The 25355-nt window shown below is 47.4% G+C and overlaps 1 protein-coding gene across 1 annotated transcript in view; it reads right to left on the minus strand.

Annotated features, from left to right (window-relative positions):
- PEX14 (peroxisomal biogenesis factor 14) overlaps positions 1-25355 on the minus strand; it is a 143868-nt gene that overhangs the window by 64857 nt on the left and 53656 nt on the right. The window contains exon 3 of the mRNA XM_049618125.1: positions 22018-22102. Coding sequence (XP_049474082.1) covers positions 22018-22102 — 85 coding nt within the window. The remainder of the gene's footprint in view (positions 1-22017; positions 22103-25355) is intronic.

Genomic DNA, 25355 nt, shown 5'->3' on the forward strand with positions numbered 1-25355 from the left:
AAAATTTAAGCACAGACTACACGTGAAACAATTTTATGGAATTAGCATTAATTCATTAGATGTGACAATGTGGCGTGGTTATATGACAGAACGCTCTATTTTAGGACATATGTGTTGATGTAACTGGCGTTGAAGTGTCATGGTATCTGCAACTTACTTTTAAAATGGTCAGAAAAAAGAATTGTGTGCATAGAAAGAGAGGGAGAGACAGAGAAAGAGAGAGACAAAGCAAATGTGGCAAAAATTGAGAGACTTGGATAAAAGGTACCTGGGTGTTCAGTGCACCATTTGATTTTTCTGTAGTTCTGAAATTGCTCAAAATAAAAAGATAGCAAGGCAAAAAAAAAAAAAAAAAAAAAAGCCGCTTGGAGAGTATACGCAGACAGGATCTGATCCTACAAGAAATGAAAACTACCCAGTTTCTGTGCAGGGAAGAGACAGCTGAAAGCAGAGTTAGAATCTTATCATCTGGTGCCAATGGCAACCCAAGTGTCCCGCCCTGCAGCCACCCAGCCCCATGCTAATGAAATGATCCTGTGTTCCATCCACTGCCATCCTCCCCTCCCTGAAACAGAGGGAGGGGAGCAGCAGCCCGATGACAGAGAAGCTGCCATCAGCGCACACATCCTTGAGACAGGGGAGATCTCGGCTTCCGTAGAACAAACAGTCACCTTTGACGTCCTACAGTATTCATGTCTTACATAGTCTTTAAGTCGAACACTTGCCCTTTTCTCCCCAGACTTTACACTGTAGGAAGGGCTGTGGAGATGCTGGCAAGTTGCAGCAGCTCCGATTATTAACCAGCCCCTGTGCATCCCTCTCAAGGCGGTGGCTCTGTTCCACACGGGGAGCGACAATTCTGGGGTCTAGTCATTGATCTACTGGCCAAATGACTTTGGAAATCATGTCCAGTGTCTTTCGGCTTTTCTTCCTGAAGAAAATGGAAATAACGTTGACTTTCTCCCCTAATACAAGGTTGTTATGAGCATGTCAAACAATTTAGGCCAAAGAATCCATATCGGCTGACATAGGTGTAAAGCCTAGGGACCATTATTATCTCTTTCATATTCCTACGCCCTTCACTTGTAAATTAACGCTTTGAAGAGAAGCATTTTACCTCCTTGAGCACATGTATTTAATTAGCCCTGTTCTGGGAGGCCCAGCCAAAATAATCACAAAGTCATATAAGACTGGGAAGGGAAAATGTGATTTTCACACAAAATGCTACTGAGAAAACCTAAGAAGACGAGTAAGGACCATTAGGACTATTAAAAAGCATACAGTAAAATAATTTTTAAAACATAAAAATCCATAGCTATCCTAAATATCAGCAAAGATCAATTAGAAAATATAATGAAAATAAAGGCCCTCTAAGTGTAAATGCAAGAACTATGTAAAACTTCATCAGGAAGGAATGGATTTTACTTGAAAGATATGCCACACTCGTGAGTGGGAAAACTGTGTATTGCAAAGATGCCAATTCTCTCCAAAGCAATTTCTACGTTGAATGTAATTATAATCAAAATTCCAAAAGGATTTTATTTTTGATTGGCCATGGGGAAGGCAGGGGTGGGATCAAGGAGGAGAGAAAGAAATGTGATACAGTGATTCTGACATGAGCTTAGAAGTACACAGGGCCAGAAAAGCCAGGAATACTCTTCAAAAGAACAAAAGAAGAGCACAACTTACACTAAACAGATTTTTTTAAATGTAACAAATCTACAACAAAGACACAAGAGCCCATATGGATATCAGAGAACAAGAACAGAACGTCCTTGACACACATCAGTGTATTTCAGAATTTCATAAGATGAGGGCGACGTGTGACGTGAGCGGGAAAAGAAATAAACTGAGAAACGGTGCTGAGAAACGGAATGATCGAGCTGGTCACTAGGAAAAAACAAAGTTATATCCCCTGCTGTTCTACTAACAGCAAATCAAATGCCATACAAGAAAACGAAACTCATAAAAGAGAAGCAGGTGAATATTGCTACGCTGTTGAGGTGTGTGTGTGTCTGGACAGCAGGTTCTGTGAAGACGCGGTGGGGATGACGCACCTGCCCACGTGGACCCACACTCAGGCCCGAGAGCACTGACGCGGGAGCCGGCACCGGCCGTCAAAGCGCGGGCTGGCGAGGCACACGAACACGACAACAAGCCCACTTCCTTGACGCAGAGGTCCGACTCTAAGGTTTTTACCCCAAAAAGGTAATCACAAAAGTAAGAAAATACCTATTTCTCAAGGACATTAAAGAAGGGTTGCTATAATGGTGAAAAACAGAAATAATCTAGATGTCCATCAAGCGGACCGGTTAAAATAAATTACGGTACAGAGACTCTCAGCACAATACCAGGCAGAAATTACACCTGATGACAGAGATCTGTATTTATGAACATGAACTCAGGTCTAAGACATAGCGTCAGGTGGGGAGCAGGGGGAAGGAAGGGTGGGAGAAGCCAGAACCAGGTGGTTTTCTAAACACCTCCCGAGTGGGACCCAACAGTTCCAACAGAAGCCAAAAGGCAGAGAGCTCTAATCTCAGCTCTCAGATCTGTAGCCTCTCTGCCCTCCCCCCCACCGACTCTGACCCAAGTCAGACTCTTCCAGGTGCCTCAGTCTCTCAGCCTATAAAATGGAAATAAACAAAACACCCCTGCCCCATCACCCCCTCCACTGACCCCTGGGAGCTCCGAGGATGAACTAGCTGGTATTTGTGAAGGGCGCTGCTGTACTAAGTTATTATTACAGAAAATTTTCCAGTAGATTCATCGGCTCTTCAGAGTTCCTAAGCAAAACTGAAGAAGTTCTGATGAAATGTCCCAAAGCCAAGCAAGCCTGATACTAATGAAGCGGGAGAAGAAGCATGCGGCAGCCTTGTCCCCCTGCCCCCCACATCAGGCGGCGGGGCGGCGGGGGTTTCATCAGTACTCCAGGATGAGGTCAGCGCACACAGACTGCCTCGGGCCCTCCAAGGGGACCATTATCACACTGTAACCAGCGTCCCTAGGGCTCCTTATTAGTCTAATAGAAACCCTTCATGCTCTCATAGAGACCGACGGGACTGTGAGCCTAAAAGGAACACGCGGTACCAGCACCCCCACCCCAGGTCGCTGAAGAGCTCATCCCCTACTGAGGGGCACAGGGACAGATGCACACGGCGCCCCTTTGCCACGTGTCGGCCTCTCCTGCGGCATTCAGATTGCAGCTGCCAAGCTCTGGGAATGTCTAGGGAGAAAGGGAGTGGCTTCCAGAGGCCCGGGAGCATTAACAGTATCACCAACTCCAGCCAGGGGTGCAGAGAGAAAAGGTCACGCCTCTAATGGGGCAGACTGGACACAACAGCTAATCCCCGCCACTCGCGTCAAGCCCAACACCGCATCATGGCACAGGAGGAACCCGGCCAGCCGCAGTGGACGCCGGCAGAGGACGGCTGTGTGGACAAGGCTGGCCCTCTCCCTTCCACCCGGCCCTCTGTGCCCAGCCTGGTTTGGGAGCGCCGGCCCCGTGAGTCGGAATGCTTTGTCCCGGGCATCTGTGCCCCGCACATTCTTCAAAATCATTCCGCGTGCTTCCTTCCCTAATTCCCATGTCTCTCTTTCTCTGTCTCATCCTGTCTCCTCTCAAATCCACTCCGGTGTGTCCCAGGGGGCCAGGATGAAGCAAGTCCTAGTGTTCTGATGCAACGCCCGGCCACAGGTGAGGCCCGGACTCTTCTGGAAACCTAACGAACAGGCAATGGCAGCTTGTGTTCTTCTTGACAGCACACAGGTGCTGATAAATACCGACCTCCAGGGTATTCTTGGTAAACACGGGCATCATGGGCCCTCGCCCTCACGGGGGCACACACATGCACGCACGCGCATGCGGGCGCACGCGCACAGAAACACACACACACACACACACACACACACAACCTCCCAGCTCCGCTCTGGCACCTCAAAAACAAATTATTTAACTATTCTCTTCCCTGAGGATTAGAGCTATAATTTCAAACCCACAGCTCCTCGGCTTGTCTCGCACACATGCAGAACATTCTGATAGGTTAAATGCTGCCGTTTAATTACTATAATGAGAGGTGCTTTTTTTGGGTTTCCTTAAACATTGATTTTTCCCTCTCGTTTTACACTGGAAGTCATTTTTAACATGTTTTTCTCCATAATTTCCCCCATCCGCCCCCCTCTCCCCACCATGTACATAGGGAAGGGGGAAGGAGAAAGGCTGCTTAGGCCAATGTCTTAAAAAGTTACCACAGGTGGATGGGTGGCAATACCAAACGCCCAAATCATTGATTGACAATTTTTTAGGGGCGCCTGGGTGTCTCAGTTAAGCGTCCAACTTGGGCTCAGGTCATCATCTCACGGTTCATGGGTTCAAGCCCCTCATTGGGCTCTGTGCTGACAGCTTGGAGCCGGGAGCCTGGAGCCTGCTTCGGATTCTGTGTCTCCCTCTCTCTCAGTCCCTCCCCCACTCACCCCTGTCTGTGTGTGTGTCTCTCTCTCTCTCTCAAAAAATAAACATTAAAAAAATGTTAAAAAACAAAAAAACAAAACAATTTTTAATACAATGTTTAAAAAGCTTAATTAAAAAAAAAAAAAAAAGGCAGAAGGAAGAGGCAAAAGCCACCAAAGTGGACTACAAAGTGACCAGACAGAAATGGTCAGTGAGAGACCAGACGGGATGACAGGGGAAAGCGGGGGCAGAGAGCAATCCTGTGGGTGATTTTAATGAGGGGACCGGAGGGGTAAATTCCAGAGATGTCCAGCTTTTTTTTTTTTTTTTTAACATTTATTTATTTTTGAAAGACAGAGACAGAGCATGAACAGGGGAGGGGCAGAGAGAGAGGGAGACACAATCCGAAGCAGGCTCCAGGCTCTGAGCTGGCAGCACAGAGCCCAACACAGGGCTCGAACTCATAAACCGTGAGATCATGACCTGAGCCGAAGTCAGACGCTCAACCGACTGAGCCATCCAGGTGCCCCACATCAATTTAATTTTTAAGTTAAAGGATAAATATGAGCAAATTTAGTTAAGGAAGAAAACTCAGGTTCACTCTACGTTGTTGTTGTTGTTGTTTTTAACGTTTATTCATTATTGAGAGACAGAGAGACACAGAGCATGAGCAGGGGAGGGGCAGAGAGAGGGGGAGACACAGAATCCGAAGCAGGCTCCAGGCTCCGAGCTGTCAGCACGGAGCCTGATGCGGGGCTCGAACTCACAAACCATGAGATCATGACCTGAGCTGAAGTCAGACGCTTAACCGACTGAGCCACCCCGGTGTCCCCAGAGATGTCCAGCTTTAAAGCAGCCTCAAATCGAACAAGGAGGCTGTTTTCCATGGAAAGGCTGGACAAAAGCCAACTGAGCAAGATGCCTAGAGGGAAGAAACTTACTTTCACGTATACTTTTTTCTCAGAGGTGTGCAACCTGTATGTTTTTTAAAACTGCAGATCATAATCCACCACCAAAACAAAGATATCTGTCCCAGGCACGGGCCAGGCAGAGCTACGGGGCGGGCGGTCTGAAGCTGTGCGTCCGGTCCCTGGGGTGGAGCTGGACCAGCACCAGGGGAGGAGCCCGAGGAAGTGAAAGGCTCTTCCCCCTCCATCCCTCCTCCAGGGGACCAGGGGTCACTGAGCTCTGGGACCTCCCAGGGAGTCTTGGTCATGCTACCAAGCACAACGGGGTCTCTTTCACCTCACTCCTGCTGGAGCTGCTGCCTCAGGCTTCCTGCCTTAGCTCCACACACTTTTTATTCCTCTGACTCATCGATTCATAAGGGGTAAGGTACCAAGAAGGCCATCGGCCACCAGAAAACCAAGGTACACTCAGGGTCAGGTCGCTGTAACCATCAGGCCATACACGGAGGCCACATCAGCAGGGCCTACTGGCCGTCACGAGAACATCAGTGGAAATACATTCACACACAGATGGACAAACTCAGGGAAGAGCGAGTAAGGATGGTGGGGGAGAGAGGAGCTTTCTGGAAGGTGAGTTTTCGAGTGGCAGCCTTTCACTATCATGGTCCGATTCAGTGCAATCCCCCTTTTGGCAGGAGAGGCAGGCTTCACCAGGAGCAGGGACAGGCTTCTCACGCAGAAGCCGTTTCCAGATAAAATACCACTTGCTTCACAAATGCCATCTCCTCTTTCTTCAGAGAGCTTCAAATTTCAGTGAAACCACTTACCAACGTCTCCCCACACAGACGGCAAGCCTGACAGTCACCCCGCGGAAGCGACACGAAGGCCGGGACACCCACCGCGCACAGCTGGTGCCCGACAGTGACACACCGCGGTGCAGCCGAGGGTGTGGGCACTAACCACACCACAGGGGTCTCTGGGACTTCCTTTAGGCCTTCTCTTGCCTCCCGGCCCCTGTCGTCCGACTCCCGGCCTGGAACTCTCTCCACGCTCTCCGTTCTCCTCCATCATCCAGACCAAACTCCTGGACAGTGAGCACAGACGCCTCCCTCCGCTTCACTCCTGGCATCATTCAGCCACCAGCCCCACGGATTCTACCCCCGCACCCTCCCTAATCCATCCTCCCCTGCCCCACAATAAGTGCCCCTGCCCATCCATCATTTCTCACCTGAATTACTGCAGCGAACTCCCAACTACCCACCCTACCCAGAGAGAGCTTTCTGAAACACAAGCAGGGTATATTATTCTCCATAAAATTCTTCACAGCTTCCCCACTCAAACCCTTGAGTTAACACAAATAAGGTCTGACCCCTACCTCTCCAACTTCCCAGCCTGTTTCCTGAATTTCCAGGTCACTCCTGGTCTCAGAGACAACGTTCCCATCCCATCCCATCCCTGCGTGGATTAAAGTCAGCACTGCTCCCCAAACTCTAGAGACCACTAATTCTCTTGGGGACCCCTGTAAGGGTGATCTCCCCTATACTGAGGCCTTTTCTAACCCTCCACTCCAATCTTCCTCCCACTACAAAACTCATCACCCCCTCCTCTGGGCCCCTACACATACAGCTGTTATAGCACCCGTAATGGGTTATCACCCATACGACACCTGTTTGCAGATCATGGAACCTCACTGGACCACTAATATTAAATCTTATCTTCATACTTTTGGTGCTTAGCACAAATGTTGGCCATAAAGGAAACGGACACTTAATAAATCAGCGAATGATTAGACGAATTTTTCCACTGTATCATACTGCCTCTGTGTACAAAACCGGGGACTAGCAATTCATACAAACACACATATAGACACATACATAACAGATACATAAGGGAGGAACTCAGAGCAATGATTCTAAGAAGCAGATAATTTAAAAATGTTTGTTTCACTTAAATATGCATTACAACTTCCTGGTTGTGCTTTTGTTAGACTGACATGAAAACAAGTTTGCATCCCTAACCCATCACTAGTTGGAAAGGGAGCAGAGCTCCAGAGAATTAAAGAACTGGTCTAAGATTAAACCTTTGTGGGTGCCCGGGTGGCTCAGTCAGTTAAGCATCCGACTCTAGGTTTGGGCTCAGGTCGTGATCTCACGGTTCACGGGGTTGGGCCCCGCATCAGGCAGCAGATTCCACCCCCCCCCCCGCCCCTCCCCACTCGCTCTCTCAAAAATAATAAATATTTTTTTAAAAGATTAATCTTTTGCGATGAATATTCATCACAAATAAGCTGAGAACTGACTGTCCTTGTGTACTCTTGGTTCACCATGAAATGCTTTTAAACAAATGCCTACCACTTCCTCAAGACAAACAGAGTAATTATGGTAAGGCCTTGTTAGGGTTCACTTGTATACGCAATATACGTTAACGGCCCCAGAACCACCTTGAAATAATCTCAAAGCCAGATCTGTGCCGCTGGGGCAAGGCTTCCTTTCCTAGTGCACTAGACCCCAGTGTTCTGTGGAGTTAATGACATCCAAGCTGATGGAGGTGAGCTCTGCTCCGTGGGAGTTCAACTCCTGAGAGTGGATCTTAAAGGTGAGGCACAGCAGCTCGGGAGAAAGTCGATTTAATTTGTTTAACATCATAAAAAGGGACATTGCCACATGGACAGCAAGGACATGAATATCATGGGTGTATGGCAGAATTATAAACGCATTTTTGGCGAAATTCAATAAAGCTGATTCCACTGCATAAGGTCAGCAATTTACTATAAAAAATGATATGATTGCAATTTTTAATATAACCCATGTATTTGCTGCAAGATGCTCTAGAAGATTGTGTAATGTAACCATTCGACCTCTCCACTGGAGCAGAGATCACCCTATTTACCCTTTGTTGTCCTGACAAAAGCTCCACACAGAACAACAAAGCCAACAGCATTTACTAACACAGCCATCCTCTCAAGCCCGAACCTTCCCCTCCTCCGGCACAAGAACCAGCTCTCTGGGCAAGAGCCCTCGTGGAACACAGCAAGTACATCTCCACGACTACGTAAAACTAACATTACGTTCGCCTTGTATTCCTGGTCAGAGCGCTGCATGTGAAAAGACGTGCATGAAAGAAATAACCTCTGTGGTCACTCCGGATTTCATTTCTGAGAACAGGACTCTTCGAGAAGAGCGCCCTCGTCTGCAGGAGTGGACGGGTGCACTGACAACACTGAAATTCAACCACTCACTGATGACACAGACCGGTTCCTCAGATTCCTCAGCCCCCTTAGGGGGCTGCCCTAAGTCTCCGTGCTCAAGCGCACTTTTTTTGAGGAACCAATTCGAGCTACCACGAGGACTGAGTGAGTACACGTATGTGAGAGTGCTTTTAAATGTAAAGCAAACTACAGAGGCCAGTGGCGATCATACAGTCTGTATCCAATCACTTCAGGCTCACTTACGAATGACGCAACTGCGTCACCAGCAGTTTCTACTGCCTCACCACCAAGTTCTCCAATGGCATGGGCCATCCGTGTCCCCACTGCGCGCACTCAGCAGGCCGCAGACCAGGAATGCCTGGTGAACAGGGATGAACCTGGTCACTGACGATATGAAAAGTTTACAGACTGAAACTCTGTACGAAACTCCAACAGTACTTCCATTCTCAATGGCCTCTCTTGGCGGAAGTTGGTGAGCTGTCACTCTCCTTTCCACCCCAACTATGGGTTCTTGGGTCACATCAGGCTCCTTGCCTGCGCTGGAGTCTCGGAGCTGGCCGTGGCTCGGCCGACACTCTCATTCTTTGTGCTATGCTTTCAGCGGCCCTCCCGATGCAAACCTCCCACCCTCCCAACATCATCTTCTCACAGCACCTGGCTTAACTGGAACAATTCTGGGCATTTCACATTTCCGGACGACCCGGAATGCTGCATTTTATTCACCCTGATATTCTCAGTTTTAGGGCCAGCGCCGTGCCTTCTAAAAAATACGCTCAACGCTTGTTGGCTGGATGAATGAATGAATGAATGAATGAACGATAAAAACGGTACAAATCTTTCAAAATCAGGTATTCAGGCCTTGCAAACAACGGCACTATTTTCTGTTCTATTTTAGTACTTAGTCTGCTCTTTCCGGGACCGCTTCACGGAGAGGCTTTGACTGAAAAAAATGTAAGTAAATATCAGAAATGGACTCAAAAGAGGTCATCATGAATCTCCATATTTATTCTCTTTCAATTACATTCTGTACAAATTAGCTCCGTTTGTAAGTTAAACCGATTTTTCTAACAGCCTCTTCTTCAAACTCAACCTGTGTTCTTTCGGCCAAGACCCCAAATTTTGCAATTAGAATAATTTAATTGACAATTCTGTTTGTGACTCGCAAAGCAGGAGAGGGTATGGCTTTGTTCTTTAGCTTGAGAGGTTCACCCCCGTCAGTGGTAAAATATTTTTCTTGTTGGCTGAGAGTATAGCTCCAGCTTGAAGCTAAAAACGGGAGTGGACGGGAGTCCTGTTCCTCTGCACTTTTAGGTTTCATTGAAAAGATGACATTTGTGTGGTTGTGATATTTAATTTATCACAGAGGGTCATGATTTCTTCCCCTGAAATGCCATGATAAGGTAAACTTCAACTTTATGAATGAAAGCCTTTGCAATCATTTAACAAACTGGAAATCTACACAAAATTTAAAGACCACCCTATTACTACAACCTACTCAACAATCTAATTACAGAAAGATTGCTCAAAAGGGCTTTAAAACTAAAAAGAATAATTAACAGTAAGAGACTGGAGCATTCACAAGTCTTCTTATGACACGGGTGACATCTGAGAAGACTGGCTCCTACCAGAATGGTTTAGAAACCAAACGCAGGCCTGGGGAAAACTGGAAGGGAAAAAGGAGTCAAGATGTTTGATTTCAATAGGAGGCCTGTGTGGCCCACCATGCCACTGCCTCAGGACCACTAGGAGCGACCTCCACTTACTGTCACAAATGGAAAGAAGATAAAGCTGTCCACTGACCAACCCAGCAAGCCTACAATGGAAAGTAAATGTAAAATAAAAGCACATTAACTCATGCTTCACAAATGCAGATACTCTATCTAACACACACACACACACACACACACACACACACAGAAGACAGGCTCAAAGACAGGCTCAAAAATGTCAATTTAACAATGGATTGGTAAATGAACGAATACTACCCAAAGTTACTTTAGAATCTTTCTCATTAGAGCCCCATCAACATAACATATTGTGAAGTGGAGATTGCCTAATGGCGTACTTTAAGTTTCACAAGTCCCTACTTCTAACGTTTTCCAGACAAATCCACATATCACATAGTCCCTTTGGTGAAAACTCTCTTGCCCACCCTTAGGAGATAAATCTCATTACAACTCCCATCCCGAAGTGAGCCAGAAAGGAGTGACAAGTACTCTTACAACCCTCTCAGAAAGCCAGTGGCGATACAGAACACGTCAATATTTACCTCTTGGACAAACTACAGATACATCACCACTGCTTTTGTTAGCAATTACAGGCCCAGCTCTTCTCAAAAACAACAAAAACAGTTGACTAAAACAGTATCCTTCCCTCGCATATACATACAATTGGCTCTTTGTCGAATGAAACACTTTAGGTTTACAGAGGAGCCACTGCCACCTGCTTCTAGACTGAAAACACAACCTCTCTTCGGACTGTTTTTATTAGTGTGCTGCGGGGCCAAATGAATGCTTCCCTCGTTTTGCGGGCTGTTTATCTAAAAGGTTTGGAAAATGCCGAGTTAAGCCTTCGGTAAGAAAGGGCCCGTTTGGGGGGCAAGTGTGTTTTATGTGTGAATCTTTGTTCTTCTACGGGCTCCTCCGAAGGCACTGGGCGTTCATTCTCACCTCTTCCTGGCGTGCCTTCCTGTATCAGAGAAGCAAGACGCTAAAAGCTACCCTTCCCAGACTCCTTGGCAGCTAGAGTCCTGGACTGGGAGTCAGCTGTGCTGACAGGCGGCGTGAAAAGCTGAGAGGAGGTAAAAGACCCATAGTCCGTAGCCGCTGCTTTTGATTTGCAAACGTGAGCTAACCAACGCGCAAGATACTGGAAATCCGGAGCTTCCCTGTCCCAGTGCCCAATCTCTAGCCCTCGCTTCACGGGGGTCAAGGGGCAGTTTTACAGAGGTAGAAGCCAAGTTCATATCCCAACGTCCTGTCACCGTTCTTAAGGACGTAGAACACACGGCAGCGGTGGGCACAGCAACTTCCTGATCCCTGAGTCATGGCTTCGAGGGTGTGCTCTTGAACTCAAACGTTCCGTTCTGGTGGCAGCCTCCTGATCCCCCACTTTCCTCACTGGAACAGAGGGCGGAGCAGCTCCCCTGGCAAGCCAGTCATTCCTGGAGGCCTGGCCTTGGGTCCACTCCTCCGGCCCTTTCTATCGCGCGCCAGTTCCTAACTGCCTGAATTAAATCCCTCTCTGCTCAAAATTCCTGGAGGCTCCTGTTCCGTGAATTTTTATGATCCCAACAAGTCTGTCTTTTTAACGTAACGTTACAGCAAACTGACCACAGCCCCTTAAGAATGTACCTTCTAAGAGGATATACTCTGCTATATCTTTGTCATCGTCCATGAAGCTCTTATTTCAGCGTCAGGCACTCTGCTGAGCACTTTTCACGTCATTTTCATTTAATTCTTACCCGAGTCTTTTGTAGTAAATGCTACCATCAACCCCGTTTTACAGATAAAGAAACCACGGCACAGTGAGGTTAAGTATTTTATCCGGGGCCACACAGCTAGGAAGTAGTGGAGCTAGCATCTCGACCCAGGCCGTCCATGCACTATCACCTCCCACGCTGAAGTATTCCAAACATGACCTATTATCTAGTCTCTCTTAAGAACGCTTCCAAAGCGGTCGCCTGGGTGGCTCGTCCGTTAAGCATCTGACTTCAGCTCAGGTCATGATCTCACAGTTTGTGAGTTCGAGCTCCACGCCGGGCTCTGGGCTGACAGCTCAGAGCCTGGAGCCTGCTTCGGGTTCTGTGTCTCCCTCCCTCTCTCTTCCCCTCCCCCGCTCGCACTCTGTCTGTCTCTCTCTCTGAAAAATAAATAAATGTTTAAAATTTTTTTTTAAAAAAAGGAATGTTTCCAAAGCCATGTGGTTTTACTACTGGAAAGAAAGTACAAATACGGCACCTTCATCTTCCTATCTTCCGTGCTCCAAACCCAGCACACTCATACACGACTGGGGAGAACACAAAACGGCACAACCACTGTCAATGACACTTCGGAAACGTGTTAACCAGTTAAACATATACCCACCACACTATCCAGACATTTCACCTACCAGTACCGCCCAAGAGAAAGAGAGTCCTATGTCCCTACAAAGACTGATACACAAATATTCATAGCAGCTTTATTTTTTTTTTTTTATTTATTTGTTTTGAGAGAGAGTGTGAGCATACATGAGTTGGGGGAGGAGCAGAGAGAGAGGAGAGAAAGAATCCCAAGCAGGCTCTGGGCTGTCAGCACGGAGCCCAACGCGAGGCTCAATCTCACAAACTGTTTGATCGTGACCTGAGCCAAAATCAAGAGGCAGCTTAATCAACTGAGCCACCCAGGGCGCCCCCACAGCAGGTTTATTTTTAATAGCAAAAAACAAGAAACTCAAATATTCATCAACAAGTGAACAGATGAACAAGTTGTATTCTATCCAAACAATGGAATTACTATTCAGCAACAAAAAGGAATGAACCACTAATACACGTAACAGTGTAGACAAACCTCAAAATCTCAAATGCTCTGTGAAAAAAGCCAGACCAAAAGAAGTACACACATCGTATAATCCCATTCATATGAAATCCTAGAAAAGGCAAACTAATCTTTACAAGAGAAAACAGATCGGTGCTTGTGTGGGAACTGGGGGGCTGGAGGCAGGAGGCTGAAGGTAGGAGGAAACATTTGGGGGTGATCAGTATGTTCACTGTCGTGACTGCAGCGGTGGCTTCACGGGTACATATGTGTGTCAAAATTTTAAAAATTGCACAATTTCGATTATGTATGGTTTACTGTATGTCAGTGATACCTCTACAAAGCGGCTTAACACTCTAACGCCACCCTGTGAGTCACCTGCAGTCCTGCCTCCCTCACCCCACACAGCCAATCCACTCCTGAGCATGGCTTACTCTTCTCCCTACAATTCGGTGGCTCGGTCCTTCCTTTCCAGAAAGGATGTGGTAGAGTTCAAAGACCTCTAGTCAGAAGACTGGGTCCTACTTCGACTTCTGCCAGATTCTTGCACTGCTTCATCTAAGCCTCAGTTCCCTCATCTGTAAAATGGAGGATTCATTAAATCACGTATTCATTCATTCATTCATTCATTCATTCAACAAATATTAACTCGCCTACTACAAAGATTATACTGGAGAAGAACCTAATGTGAGCTTTGTAAACCATGAAATTGTCTATATAAATATGCCGGCATTTTCATTTCCATCTCGACGGCCACCTTCCTAGTCCAGATCCTCCACATTTGACAACAGACCTGGCAGTGCCTCCTCTATGGCTGGTTTTATTATTGCCAGGCCTCTCGGGTTCAGACGCAGAGCCCAGAGTAAACTTTCTTGGTAGAGCTCTGACAGAGTTTCAATGGGTTCAAGTAATGCTATCCGCCATTATTTGTAAAACTGAGTCCCGACGCTGGCTCCTTCCTCACTGCCCATCTCACCAACCCCGATTCTCTTTCCCGCAGAGCCTACGGGCCAATCCAGCTAACAGCACACAAGCCTCAGCGTGAGCCTCCCTAACAACGCCCTTCCCACTCTTTGACCATCTATGCCTACTGCCTCCCTCAACGTCTAGGTTAAGACGGAGCTCTGCTGACCTAAGGAACTTTGGAAAAGAGCATTTTCAGTGGATACTATAAGGCTAAAGGCAAAAAGAACTGCATCCAAACCCTGTACTCTAGCTGGTGATGGCATACAGCAATTCCAAAACTACCTTACATGTATGCTGGAGATGACCACGCACCGTAGACTCAAGAAAAGCCGAGCTCCATGGGGCGCCTTGGTGGCTCAGTTGGTTAAGCATCTGACTCTCGGTTTCGGCTCGGGTCACGGTCTCGTGGTTTCGGGGGTTCGAGCCCCGTACCAGGCTCCGAGCCTGTTTGGGATTCTCTCTCTCCCTCTCTGCGCCTTCCTCACTCATGCTGTCTCTGTGTCTCTCAAAATAAATAAATAAACTTAAAAAAATAAAAGCCGAGCTCCTTCTGCAAGCTTTCCCTGGTGAGCGCCTTCCATTTCTGGCCAGCGTTCGTTCATTCAGCCCCTCCTTCATTAGCCTCTGACTGGCGCTGGCTCTGCTGGGTGTGGAGGAAGCTGGGAAGAGTGAGACACAGCCTCTGCCCTTGAGGGACTCACAGTCCAGTGAGCTTTATACCGCAGTCTCGCTGGCTCGGACAGTGTCGACTTCTGAGACACGGCCACCTCTCGTGGATACGCGCAGACACAGCTGATGCACACTCTGCCCCCATCCCCACCTCCTTCCAGCGAGCCCCTCGCACCGGAAAAGACAGGTGCCCCACCATTCTTTCACGAAGCGCCTGGTGTAATTATACTCTACACATGACAGGTACCGAATAAAGGCCGACCACCTAACCAATAGCCGAGGACCCATAAAACATCCAGTAACAACAAAAGAAAACTAAGCCGTATATTTCATTTGGAAAGATTGTAACCATGTTTCTGAAGCTTGCCATTTATTTGAATGTTTCCTGTGTGTCAAAAATTAAATTTAGGAGCCCACATCCTCTCCGAAAACGGGCTGAAAAAGGATTCTTTTAGGAAGAAAGCGTTTTCTCCTGTAACCAATGACCAGGATGTCCCCTCAGAATCCAAATCTGTGCTAAGTGTTAATGATAATGTGTTACGCGGCCTTTTTTCTTTTATTAATTTCTTTCCACCTACAGTCATGTTTACATTAGAAAACAGTTTTCTATTCTTTCTGGGGGGAACACAGTCTCATGAAATTTTAAGCAAGAAAATACACCCTAGCCTACTCACATATGCAAAGCAGTTTTACTTCAGCAGCGTGCCAAACACAGGTCCAACAATGTCTACACAAGGATATCCACTGGGGCACTGTTTGAAACGGCGGAAGACAGGAACCAACCTAAATGCCCACTAAATTGGGACTGGTCAAAACAAATTCTGGACCACGGTCATCCTGGAGTACCATGCAGCCACTGAGAGCAAGGAACCCCGTCTATAGGTGCCGATGTGGAATGAATGCCCAAATGTAACGTCAAGTGTAAAGGTGAAGTGTAAAATACGCTACCACTGCATTAAAAAAGTGTTTGTGGTTCTCTGGGAGGAGTAATAAATATTAACATGCTTTTATATGGGTAGATTATCTTTGGAATGATACAGAAGAAACTGAATAAAGAGCAGCATCCTCTGGAAAAGAGAATTAAGAGGGACGGGAACAAGAGAAATGAGGAAGACGAATTTTTCACCATATATCCTTCCTTACGGTTTGCATTTTTGAAGCCACATACGTATCTTACCTTTCCACAAAGTAAAAGAGAAAAACAAAATTCTCAAAGACTACTACCATACATGACAACGTCACTTTGCTTTTCTTTGTCGCACTGTTGAAGGCACAAAAGCTCGAGAAGAGAGGAACCATTCTTCATTTCCAGGGCAAACTTCAAAGCAAGTAGGTAAACCCGAAAGAGCTGTGTCCCCTCCACCCCGAGCTCCTCCGTGCCACCGTCCCCCCCGTGGCAGGTCCCCCCCATGGCAGGAACCTACTCGCCTCAGCCTTCTTGGGGGAACAAGTCCCATCCGTTCCCCTCTGAACGGGGAAGCCATAGTATCCCTATCTCCAGGGCATTCGGCCAGTCTAGCTGCTGTAGCTCTCATCCTGGATGCTGAAAAAGAATCTCTGGAGTTCAAGACAAGTTTGGATAGCAAGGGGAGCAGGAAAATTGATGGGGGAACACCAGTCAGTGTGATGAATAGGCCGGTCCGGAACAGCAGGTGACGGATATGCAGATGCAAGGCTGGCAGGGAAGGAAGATGGTCCGTTCACAACAGATGGATGGAGGTGCTCAATCATCCTCAGGAACGAGCCGGAGGCTGCCGCGCACAGCCCTGTCTGCTCGGCCACCGGCAGCTCCTCACTCACCTGCGGGGCACGGCCCCAGCCCCAGAGGCTCTCTGCACGGGACCCGTCGCAGGGCAGGGCCTGGGGGAGCGACAGCAGGCAGTGTTTGAGGAAATGCCACTAGAATGCAGGCTGGACTAGCGAGGAACTGACCGCTGGTGAACTTTTTCCTCCGGCTTCCAAAAAACACACCCATTTTGTCTCTCCTGATAGCTCTCACTCCGGGGGCGGGGAGGCTTGCCCTGCCAGGGTGACCCGCTTGCCCAGGCCTAGGGGACACAGGAATTCCAGTGTTGAAACCAGGACAGTCTTGAGCAGACTGGAGCCTGCGGTCACCCTTCTTACCAGCCACTGTCCTGTCCTTTTCTTTCCCTCTTCGTCACCAGTGAGAGAGAACCTAGATCACGTATTCAGTTCAAGCTCATGACCGAGCAGAACTCCTCAGGTAGGTTATTTTGTTTCTTCCAGTCATCTGAGACCAACAGAGAGGTAAGGCAATACGAAAAATCACCCAACCCTGGTCTTTGCCCAGAAGGGGAGCATCTTTTTAAAATGTCCACATCGGGGGCACCTGGCCAGCTCAGTTGGTGGAACGTGTGACCCTTAATCTCAGGGTTGTGGGTTCGAGCCCCACACTGGGGGTAGAGATGACTTTAAAAAATTAAATAAAATAAAACATTCTTTAACAAAATAAACAAGATGAAGCATCCAGGATAGAGAAGGCACAATTAACTCCAGTGAATACAGGAATGAATCTAAATCTCAATGCCACGATCCACGTGTCATTAACAAAGAATCAGGAGGGCCAGACAGCCCCTCACAGAGCCAATGCCTTTCCTGCCAGCTCAGCCACAGGAGTCTCTGAGGGTGAAGGAACGGGCCACCACCGTCAAGCATGGGGTGGGAGCTGGTGAGATCTTCATCTCCCTTCCCCGCCCCCCTCTAAGGTCTCTGATGGACCCAAGCTCTAGAAAGAGCAGCGTTATAAAAATACTTCTGGCCTCACTAAGACACGTTAAAGAATTAATTATAAAGTAAAGCTGAAGGAGAAAATTAATTTTAGAAACACATGAGGTTACAATTTTTTTTTTTTTCCTGGAGATGGGGGAGGAAACATAGTTATTTTCGTTTTCATCCTGGGGGCACAAGCTGGGAGCTGTCCAGTCGATAACCTGGCCATCAGAACAAGGTTTGTAATTAAAAGGTCAGTGACCTGGAAAGCCAGGGCCCCACTCCCAGAGCTTCTCAGTAATGACGGAGCTATTAAATTAAGACTGTTATGAAATCAATGCTAAAAAAGCTTTCATGGTAACGAGATTCCATTCAAGGACATGCAAACTACCTCATGAAATGGACGTAAATGATAAAAAAGAAAAGTAATAAAAGAGAGTTAAATTGAAGTCTGTGTAAGAATTTACTCCCCCTTAAAATACTCCAGCGAGAGCAGCCCTTCACCTCTACCCCGCCACCAAGGTTGAGACCATCAGGTTTCTTCCTCAAGTTCATTTCCAGCAAGGAGGCAGCTCTGCTACCAGGGGTTCCGCTTCCAGGAACAGAAGAGAGATAAGATCTTGTTTCACCTTTGAGAATGAGAAAGGATGGTGGTGTCTCTTGTCTGCTCAGTTCTCCTCACCCTTGGACTATTTACTAGATGAACGAGAGCACAGCCCTTTCCTGACACACTTGAGAAAGGCACCATGAGCACAAGTCTCAGCCAACACAGCCCAGGCTCCGTCAGGCGGGATTATACAGAAACGTGTATGACGTTTGTCGTTTTTCCAGAAGCCTGCTTTGCAACATGGATATGAGAGTAAGCTAACAGACAACGCTGTCTTTCCCCCATGTCACCTGCCCTGCACCCCCGACGGACAGGCATCACTTATACCCACCTTCCACTCAGCCTGCCAACATGTTTGGAAGCAGCCTGCCTCCTACATTTTGTGGTTGGATAGGGTGTCAAATCAACATAAGCCTATTGACAATGCTGTCCAAGCCTCTAACTTTCTGGACCGATTCTATTGCTGTTATTAAGCTACTCTAACCTCCTGGACCGCAGCCCACTTAAAGCCCAGACATGACGCCTGCCCGGTGAGAACGGCTTCTGTAGGCGGTTCCAGTGCTAGGAGGGCTTAAACCCCCACACACAGCCCAGTGATCCCCATGTTCGGCTGACTACGCGGTCGATGTGCCATCTGCAGAATCAAGTCGTTGGAAGGAAAACAAAAACATTTATTCTAATACTCTGAAGGTGAACAGCTGCTTTTCTCTTTCATCCAAAAAATTCCCGATAAAAGAAAGAAATATTGTAAATTACACAAAATGGCAGTACAAACTTCAAAGAAAATGATAAATGATTCCAATAACTTCATGTTTCTCATTAATGACTCCACATTCAGACTTTAAAGCATCCAGAAGAGACCTCACGATACAAAAACAAAAAAGCCACAAACACAGAAGACGTTCGCAAACCAACTCTCTTGCATGCCTATCCCATTCCCTCCCCACCTAGCCCGCCCCTGCCCCTCCCTGGCCCCCCAAATCAGAGAGCACAACATTTAACCTGTCAGTATCAGAGGCAGGCTTCAGCCCTGCTTCGGGCTGTGGTTTCCCATTAAAACAAACTCAGCTGATGTGCCTAAAGTAACCCTCATTTTCCACTGAACTGACATGCACTATAGGGACCTCAATTTCTATATTAAATATTAAATAATATTAAAAGAAAAACAAAATTGGATTTGCCTTTTCAGGAAAGAGATGTTTATTAAAAAAAAGAAAGTCAAGATTATAATTCAAGGCAGAGCTCCACTGCAATTCCCCGAAGTGACATTTGCTAGGAAAAGCCAAGACTACAGTAGCTGCGAGCTCGCCCAAAGCCAGCGCTCCAAACCCCCCCCCCCCCCCCCCCCCCCCCCCACCCCCAGCGACGACTACGACGACTATGAGGAGTCCTACAGGGGGTAGCTGAGGGGAGGATGCCAGAACCTCGATCCCTCCCCTCAGGACACCCTCCCCACCCCCACAGACCACCCAGCCAACTCTCTTTCCTTCCCAAGTACAGTTAGGGACAGGGGAGCCGCTCGCTCCATTGCAAAAGGCCCTCCTCCCTCTCCCCAGCAGAGACGGCGCCAAGCTCTGCTGACCGTGTACACCTGACCCAAGGAACAGCCGGAAATTTAAAAAGTGAAGTGTAAACCCACGAAGGGGCTCTTCTTCCCCAGGCGCCAATCAAACCTTGGAATCCTCTGCCCAGAAAAGGTCCTGCCAGAACTTACCCTATTGGGATTCAACTCGGAAACAGATAATTCCTGACCGAAGCAGCATTTTAGGGGATGATGGAGACAGGTGATTGAGTCCAGTGATTCTGGACTGAGGCTCAGGGTAAACTCCCGTGGCTCTCTTTGGAGGAATAAGGGTAGGAGGCCCCTCTCCCGGTTCCTGCTACCCTAATGTTCTAAAATCTCTCACCGACCCAGGGGTCGAGGAGGAACGGTGCCCGTTCCACAGTGACAAACACTCACCTCCCTCAGGCCTCCGCTCACGCCACCCTCTCAGAGAGGCGTGCTCTGGTCGCCCTGTCTAAAGGCGCAGCCCGTTCCCACCCCAGCACCAGGGCTCCTGACCCCACGCACCCGGCCTTCTTTTTCTCTGTGGCACTTGCCACCCGATATACTACGCGTCTCCTTTTTCCGTCTGTTGTCCGCCTTTGGCCGTTAGAATGTAAGCTAGGCGAGGGCAGGGATGCCATCTTGCCCCTTCTCTGCTGAGTCCCCGGGGCCCAGAACAGGGCACGGCACAGGGTAAAACACTCTTAGATGGATTAATCAACTGGGTTTGTTTCGCGTTTTTTAAAGGAGCAACAAATAATAATTGCACAAAACACTTTCCTCTCCACGGTAATTATTAGCCAACCAACTCAAAAGAAGTATTATTTGGTCCAGAGTTTCTCCCTCTCTCTTTTTTTCTCTCCCTCTCCCAGTCAGGGATTTATTAAAATTAAACAGATTAGATGGAGCTCCTGATACTAAAACTGCTCAGCAAAGCCTGCGGTGGGGAAGTGCCGAGCAAACACCAGAGACATTTGTCTCTAAATTGCTCTAAATACCTTCTGCAAATGAAATTCTAACCCAGCTGCGTTTGAGAGAAAATGAGGAATAACTGGTCATTGTCAGTGGAAGAGAAGATCAGGCAGTTATAATATTGCACAATATACTGGGGCAAAGGATCTCTCGGCAACCATAGATTTTGTCTCAGGTTACCCCGGGTAATCAGCACAGCTTTTAGGCTCAGCTTTCCCGAGCTTCCATGCTTTGATGAGGGAGCTGAAATCCCCAAGCTTTTATGATTAATTACTCCCCATAGGTACACATATTTCAAGGAAAAACTCTTTTATGGCATGATGGCTGCGGAGTGGAGAGGCCGGCCAACGCACTCCAAATTTTAATAACCGCCTGCTGATGGGGGGCGAGCACAGTGCCGCCAGCACATGCACAGCGCCCCTCACCAACTCAGTCGAGGGGCCGCCCCCGAGGCTGCCGCTGAACAGATGCCTGTCGACGGAGAGCTTCAGGCTCCTTCTGCCCAAACCCCAAGGGCGCAGGCCCGGGACGCGATCCCGCAAGCATCTCTTTGGTGGGATACAGACCGAGGAAACACCACCAAGCCACTCCGTCTTCTATTCCAGCCACAGATGACTTAAAGCCCACAACCTACAATTTTGAGGCTAACATTCCAGCTCCTAAAGGAAAAAGAGTTTGGTTGGGGGATGGGGTCGGGGTCAGGGCGGGGAGACACCTCACCTCTCCCCCTGCTCATGGTATATAAGGGCATTTATACAACTTTCCAGCTTTCTAGAAAATTAAATGTTCAAAGAATGAAAAGTCAGATTTCTTTTTTGTTGTTGTTCATCTTGGGGTTTGTTTTGTATTTTACAAAAACAGAAAATTATCCTAAATTGCAACAGAGCCAGAAGAGATTCTTTCTGCTTTGGACAATATTGAATTTGTCAAGACCCATTTAATCCCTGCTTACAGAAATACCATAAAACCAGTAATTTACCACTTCAATCTGTAAATCAGACTGACCCCAGGCTCGACCTTAACCTGACCTTGTTTAGCCATCTCATTTCCCTCGCCCTTCAATTTCTTTCTCCCTGGTTCTTTACTGAGGCAGCTGACCTCCTAACCTGAGGCCAGGCATTGTGTAGCCAGGGTCGTATCATCAGAAGAACAGACCAGAAAACAGAAGTCCTCCACAGTCCTAGCCAGTGGGCCTCGCCTTGTTGCCTGTGCCAGGCTGTCCTGGGCTACGTTGATGGCCTTACATGTGGTGCTCGATCATCCAGGTGGCATCACCTCTCTGCTCCACCGTGGGGAAAGAAGCCTGCATTCCCTCTGGGGGGCTCCCCTTCACCCCCACACCAGTGGGAGGGCTACAGGAGGTCCTCTCGGCAACACCGTGGATTCCACCTGCCCCGTCCCCAGCCCCTTTCTGCAGGCCATACGACATGGCCGTGGGAAGCTGTACCTTTCTTCTTGAGGAATGCTCTCCTGGTCGCAAGCGGGCTCTGACGGACTCGGGAATTCTGTAGAAACTTCACTGCTGTGGCAATCTGGTTGGGGAGATAAAACAGAGAAGAAAAGTAAACTTCCATGGTCTGAATTTCAAGATTCAAAATCCTACCAGTTTATCCCCAGGCCCACAGAAATAAACACACCGTTGTGGTCAAATTTATAACCAGTTATTTCTCACATTGAAAATCTACCTAAATAGGGGCGCCTGACTGGCTCAGTCGGTGGAAAATCCAACTCTTGATCTCAGGGTTATGAGTTCGAGCCCCATGTTGGGAGGTGGAGACTACTGAAAAATAAAATCTTTAGAAAAAGAAAATAAAATAAATATAAATAAAATATACCTAAATAAAAGACTACGTTGGTTCCCACTGGCTTCCTGTATCTGATTCTCTCAACCTAACTGTTAAGACCTGCAGGAATCCTTTCTTTTTCTCCTTGTTCAAGCTGATTCTTCACACTCCTGGGCAGGACAGGTAGCCTTCTCCTGGCCACACGCATCCATGTCCCTATGCTTGTGCTCGTGCTATGCCCTTTTTCTAGAAGGCGGCCCTTTCCCACCTCTACCTGTCTAAACATTGCATGCATACACACACACACACACACACACACACACACACACACACCAGCACAGCCCTTTTATAGCCTGTGCTAACTCCTCGAAGCCTTCCCTAAATAAGCAAGCCATCTCTGATCTCCCCATTCTCCTAAATTCTTTAATGCTTGTAGTGTGTACCGTATAATTGAAGACATAATTATACTGTCTTCTAATGTTCAGGCTGCCTCCCCAACTACACTGCAAGCATCTGAAGAGAAGAGACCATGCTGTCTCCACAGAGCCTGGCAAAGTGCTGAGCGCAGACCGGCTGGGAAGGATTATATAAGAGACACCGCGCACAGCCATCCACGCTGGTCCCGCTTATGCAACGGAGCTCAATTCTGAAGAGACTTCAAAGGACAAAGTTTGGGGTTTCATGGCTAAAAGCTGACAGATTGACAGATTATCTCCCTACGTCTGGTGATGATATTATTCAATGAAATCTTCATATCTTCAAATAAGCCAAGGAGGGGGTGGAAGGCAGCGTGCTGAAGGCATTAACCTTCGCATCACTCAGCACACACAAAGTGTGTATTTCCACGCCGCTTGTGTGCTCTCTGTCCCGGGCACTAGTGCAACGGGTGGGAAATGCCAACCTGCCCCAGAGAGGGAAGGGGCTGTTTTAAATGACTGGCATTACTCATCTCATCAAAACCAAATGGGTAATAACATCTCATGTTACAGGTAAAGTCATCAGACCCTAGAGTTCCCTCCTAAGTTGCCGAAGGAAAAAATTTCTAAGGGACCAAACATAAGGAACTTTTCTAAGATCCTGCAGACTAAGGACAGCAGCTATGCAGCGACTGTGGCTACAAATGGAATACAACTTACAAACAGTCTCCTCATGTTTTATATGAATTTAATCTTGCGACCAGACACACTTCTCTGATAACAAAAGATGACGATAAATTAGAAAGAAAAACAGAAAGCCAGGCAACTCCCTTATATATTTTCCCTTGTAGTCCCTCTACTGGAGGCCTGCCGGAGACAGTCTCCCTAAAGGATGAACTCAAGTGTCCCAGGCCTTCGGATTCGGGCCCGTCAGCGGTAAGACACAGCAGCGTTCCCGGAGCGTGGCTGTCATCCATCCAGCCCTGCAAACCTATTAAACCCCATCATGAGCTGCAGTGGTAACCAAACAGCTCCGGACTGGACGGAAATCATGCTCCAGATTCTAGAGCCCAAAACTCCATACGCGCCCCCTCGGTCCCTCGACCACCTCTCCTCGGTTCGCACCAAACTTTAAGAAAAAAAAATGTGACCAACATCTACAAAATGATACAGTTTAATGAAGACACGGGAGAAGGGAGAGAGAGAAGAGGAAGACAGAAGAGGGACTGGGGAGAAGGAAGGAGTGGCCACGGGACAAGAGGAGAAAGCAGAGGAGCTGACCCACCAGGGTGGGCAGAAGAAAGGGGAAGGGGAGAAGCCGGAGGGGGGATGGGGAGGGAGGAAGGAGAGAGACAAGAGGAAGAGAGCCCCATGTCCAGGAAGGGGTGGACAGCTACACAGTCACAGGCCCCCCCAGGGTCGATGCCCATCGGCACAGCTCTGATGGCTCGGGGGTGACCGCCCTTCACCTGGAAAAAAATACACCTGCCACACACACGACAATTACGACACTGGTATCACGCGGCGGTCTCCGCACGCGGCGGTGTGTGCACCAGGTGTCAGAGGGAACGTGGATGAGCAGGTCTTGAGCAGCAGATAGTAACAACACAGCTCCTCTCATTTACCCGCAGAAGCGCCGACCTTTCCTTCATCCTTCCAAAATTTTCCATGATGGAGAAAGAAAACAGAATCCCACCACTAAAATGCACAGGTTTCACCTTGCTTTTTTAATATAGTCCTTGGTATATGCATTTCTGGTCAGAGAGCAAAGTTCTGATGGGTTTAATGGTGCACTCAATGCAGTGCTTGGCGCATTCCATCAATTTTTTTTTAAAAATTGCATCTCTTATTTCTTTAAATACATTAATCAGCCTAGTGTAGGCAAAACGGATCCATCGGACAATGCAATAAACATGAATTATCATCTATCCAACACGCATAATGGCTTAAAAATACATAATAGCAGGTGTAGTTTAAATGATTAGTTATTACACCTGTGGTGGGTCTGATTCAATTGGGAAAAATCATCTTTAATAGGTTAAAAGGTTTAGATCACCATGCTTTCCTTAAAGTGGCTGTAGAGAGGGAATGATGGAGTGCTCTGTCATTAGTAATTCATTTAAGAAAAACGTGGGGGATATAGCAAAGAACAGCATAAACGAGCGAATCCAATTTAAACATCAGGTAAAGTAGAAAACACCTTTTAAAAAAGCAAGATAAATGAATTCGGGAGGGAGATGAAATTGACGTATTTATTTTAACGGGAATTTGACAAAGTCCCGGCACACTTCAAACTTGCAAAAATATGAACAATTTCTTTTAAAGTTTCCATTCACTAATTTCAAGCCATATAAAATCATGCTGCCAAACACCTACATAAAGTATATTTGGGACTTGTTTATGTTCCTCTTGATCTCTGTCTGAAAATGCAGGCGACAGGCAAATCACATATTTAACAGCATCGATATCACTACGCCAGATGCAAAAATATAAAGCATCCAAACTAATAGCCTCAACATAATGTGCTGAATAAGAAAGATACCCAGATAGGCAGCTCCAGGTAAGTGTGAACATATGAAAACCTC

The sequence above is a fragment of the Panthera uncia genome, assembly GCF_023721935.1.
Source record: "Panthera uncia isolate 11264 chromosome C1 unlocalized genomic scaffold, Puncia_PCG_1.0 HiC_scaffold_4, whole genome shotgun sequence".
In the NCBI taxonomy this organism is placed as follows: domain Eukaryota; kingdom Metazoa; phylum Chordata; class Mammalia; order Carnivora; family Felidae; genus Panthera; species Panthera uncia.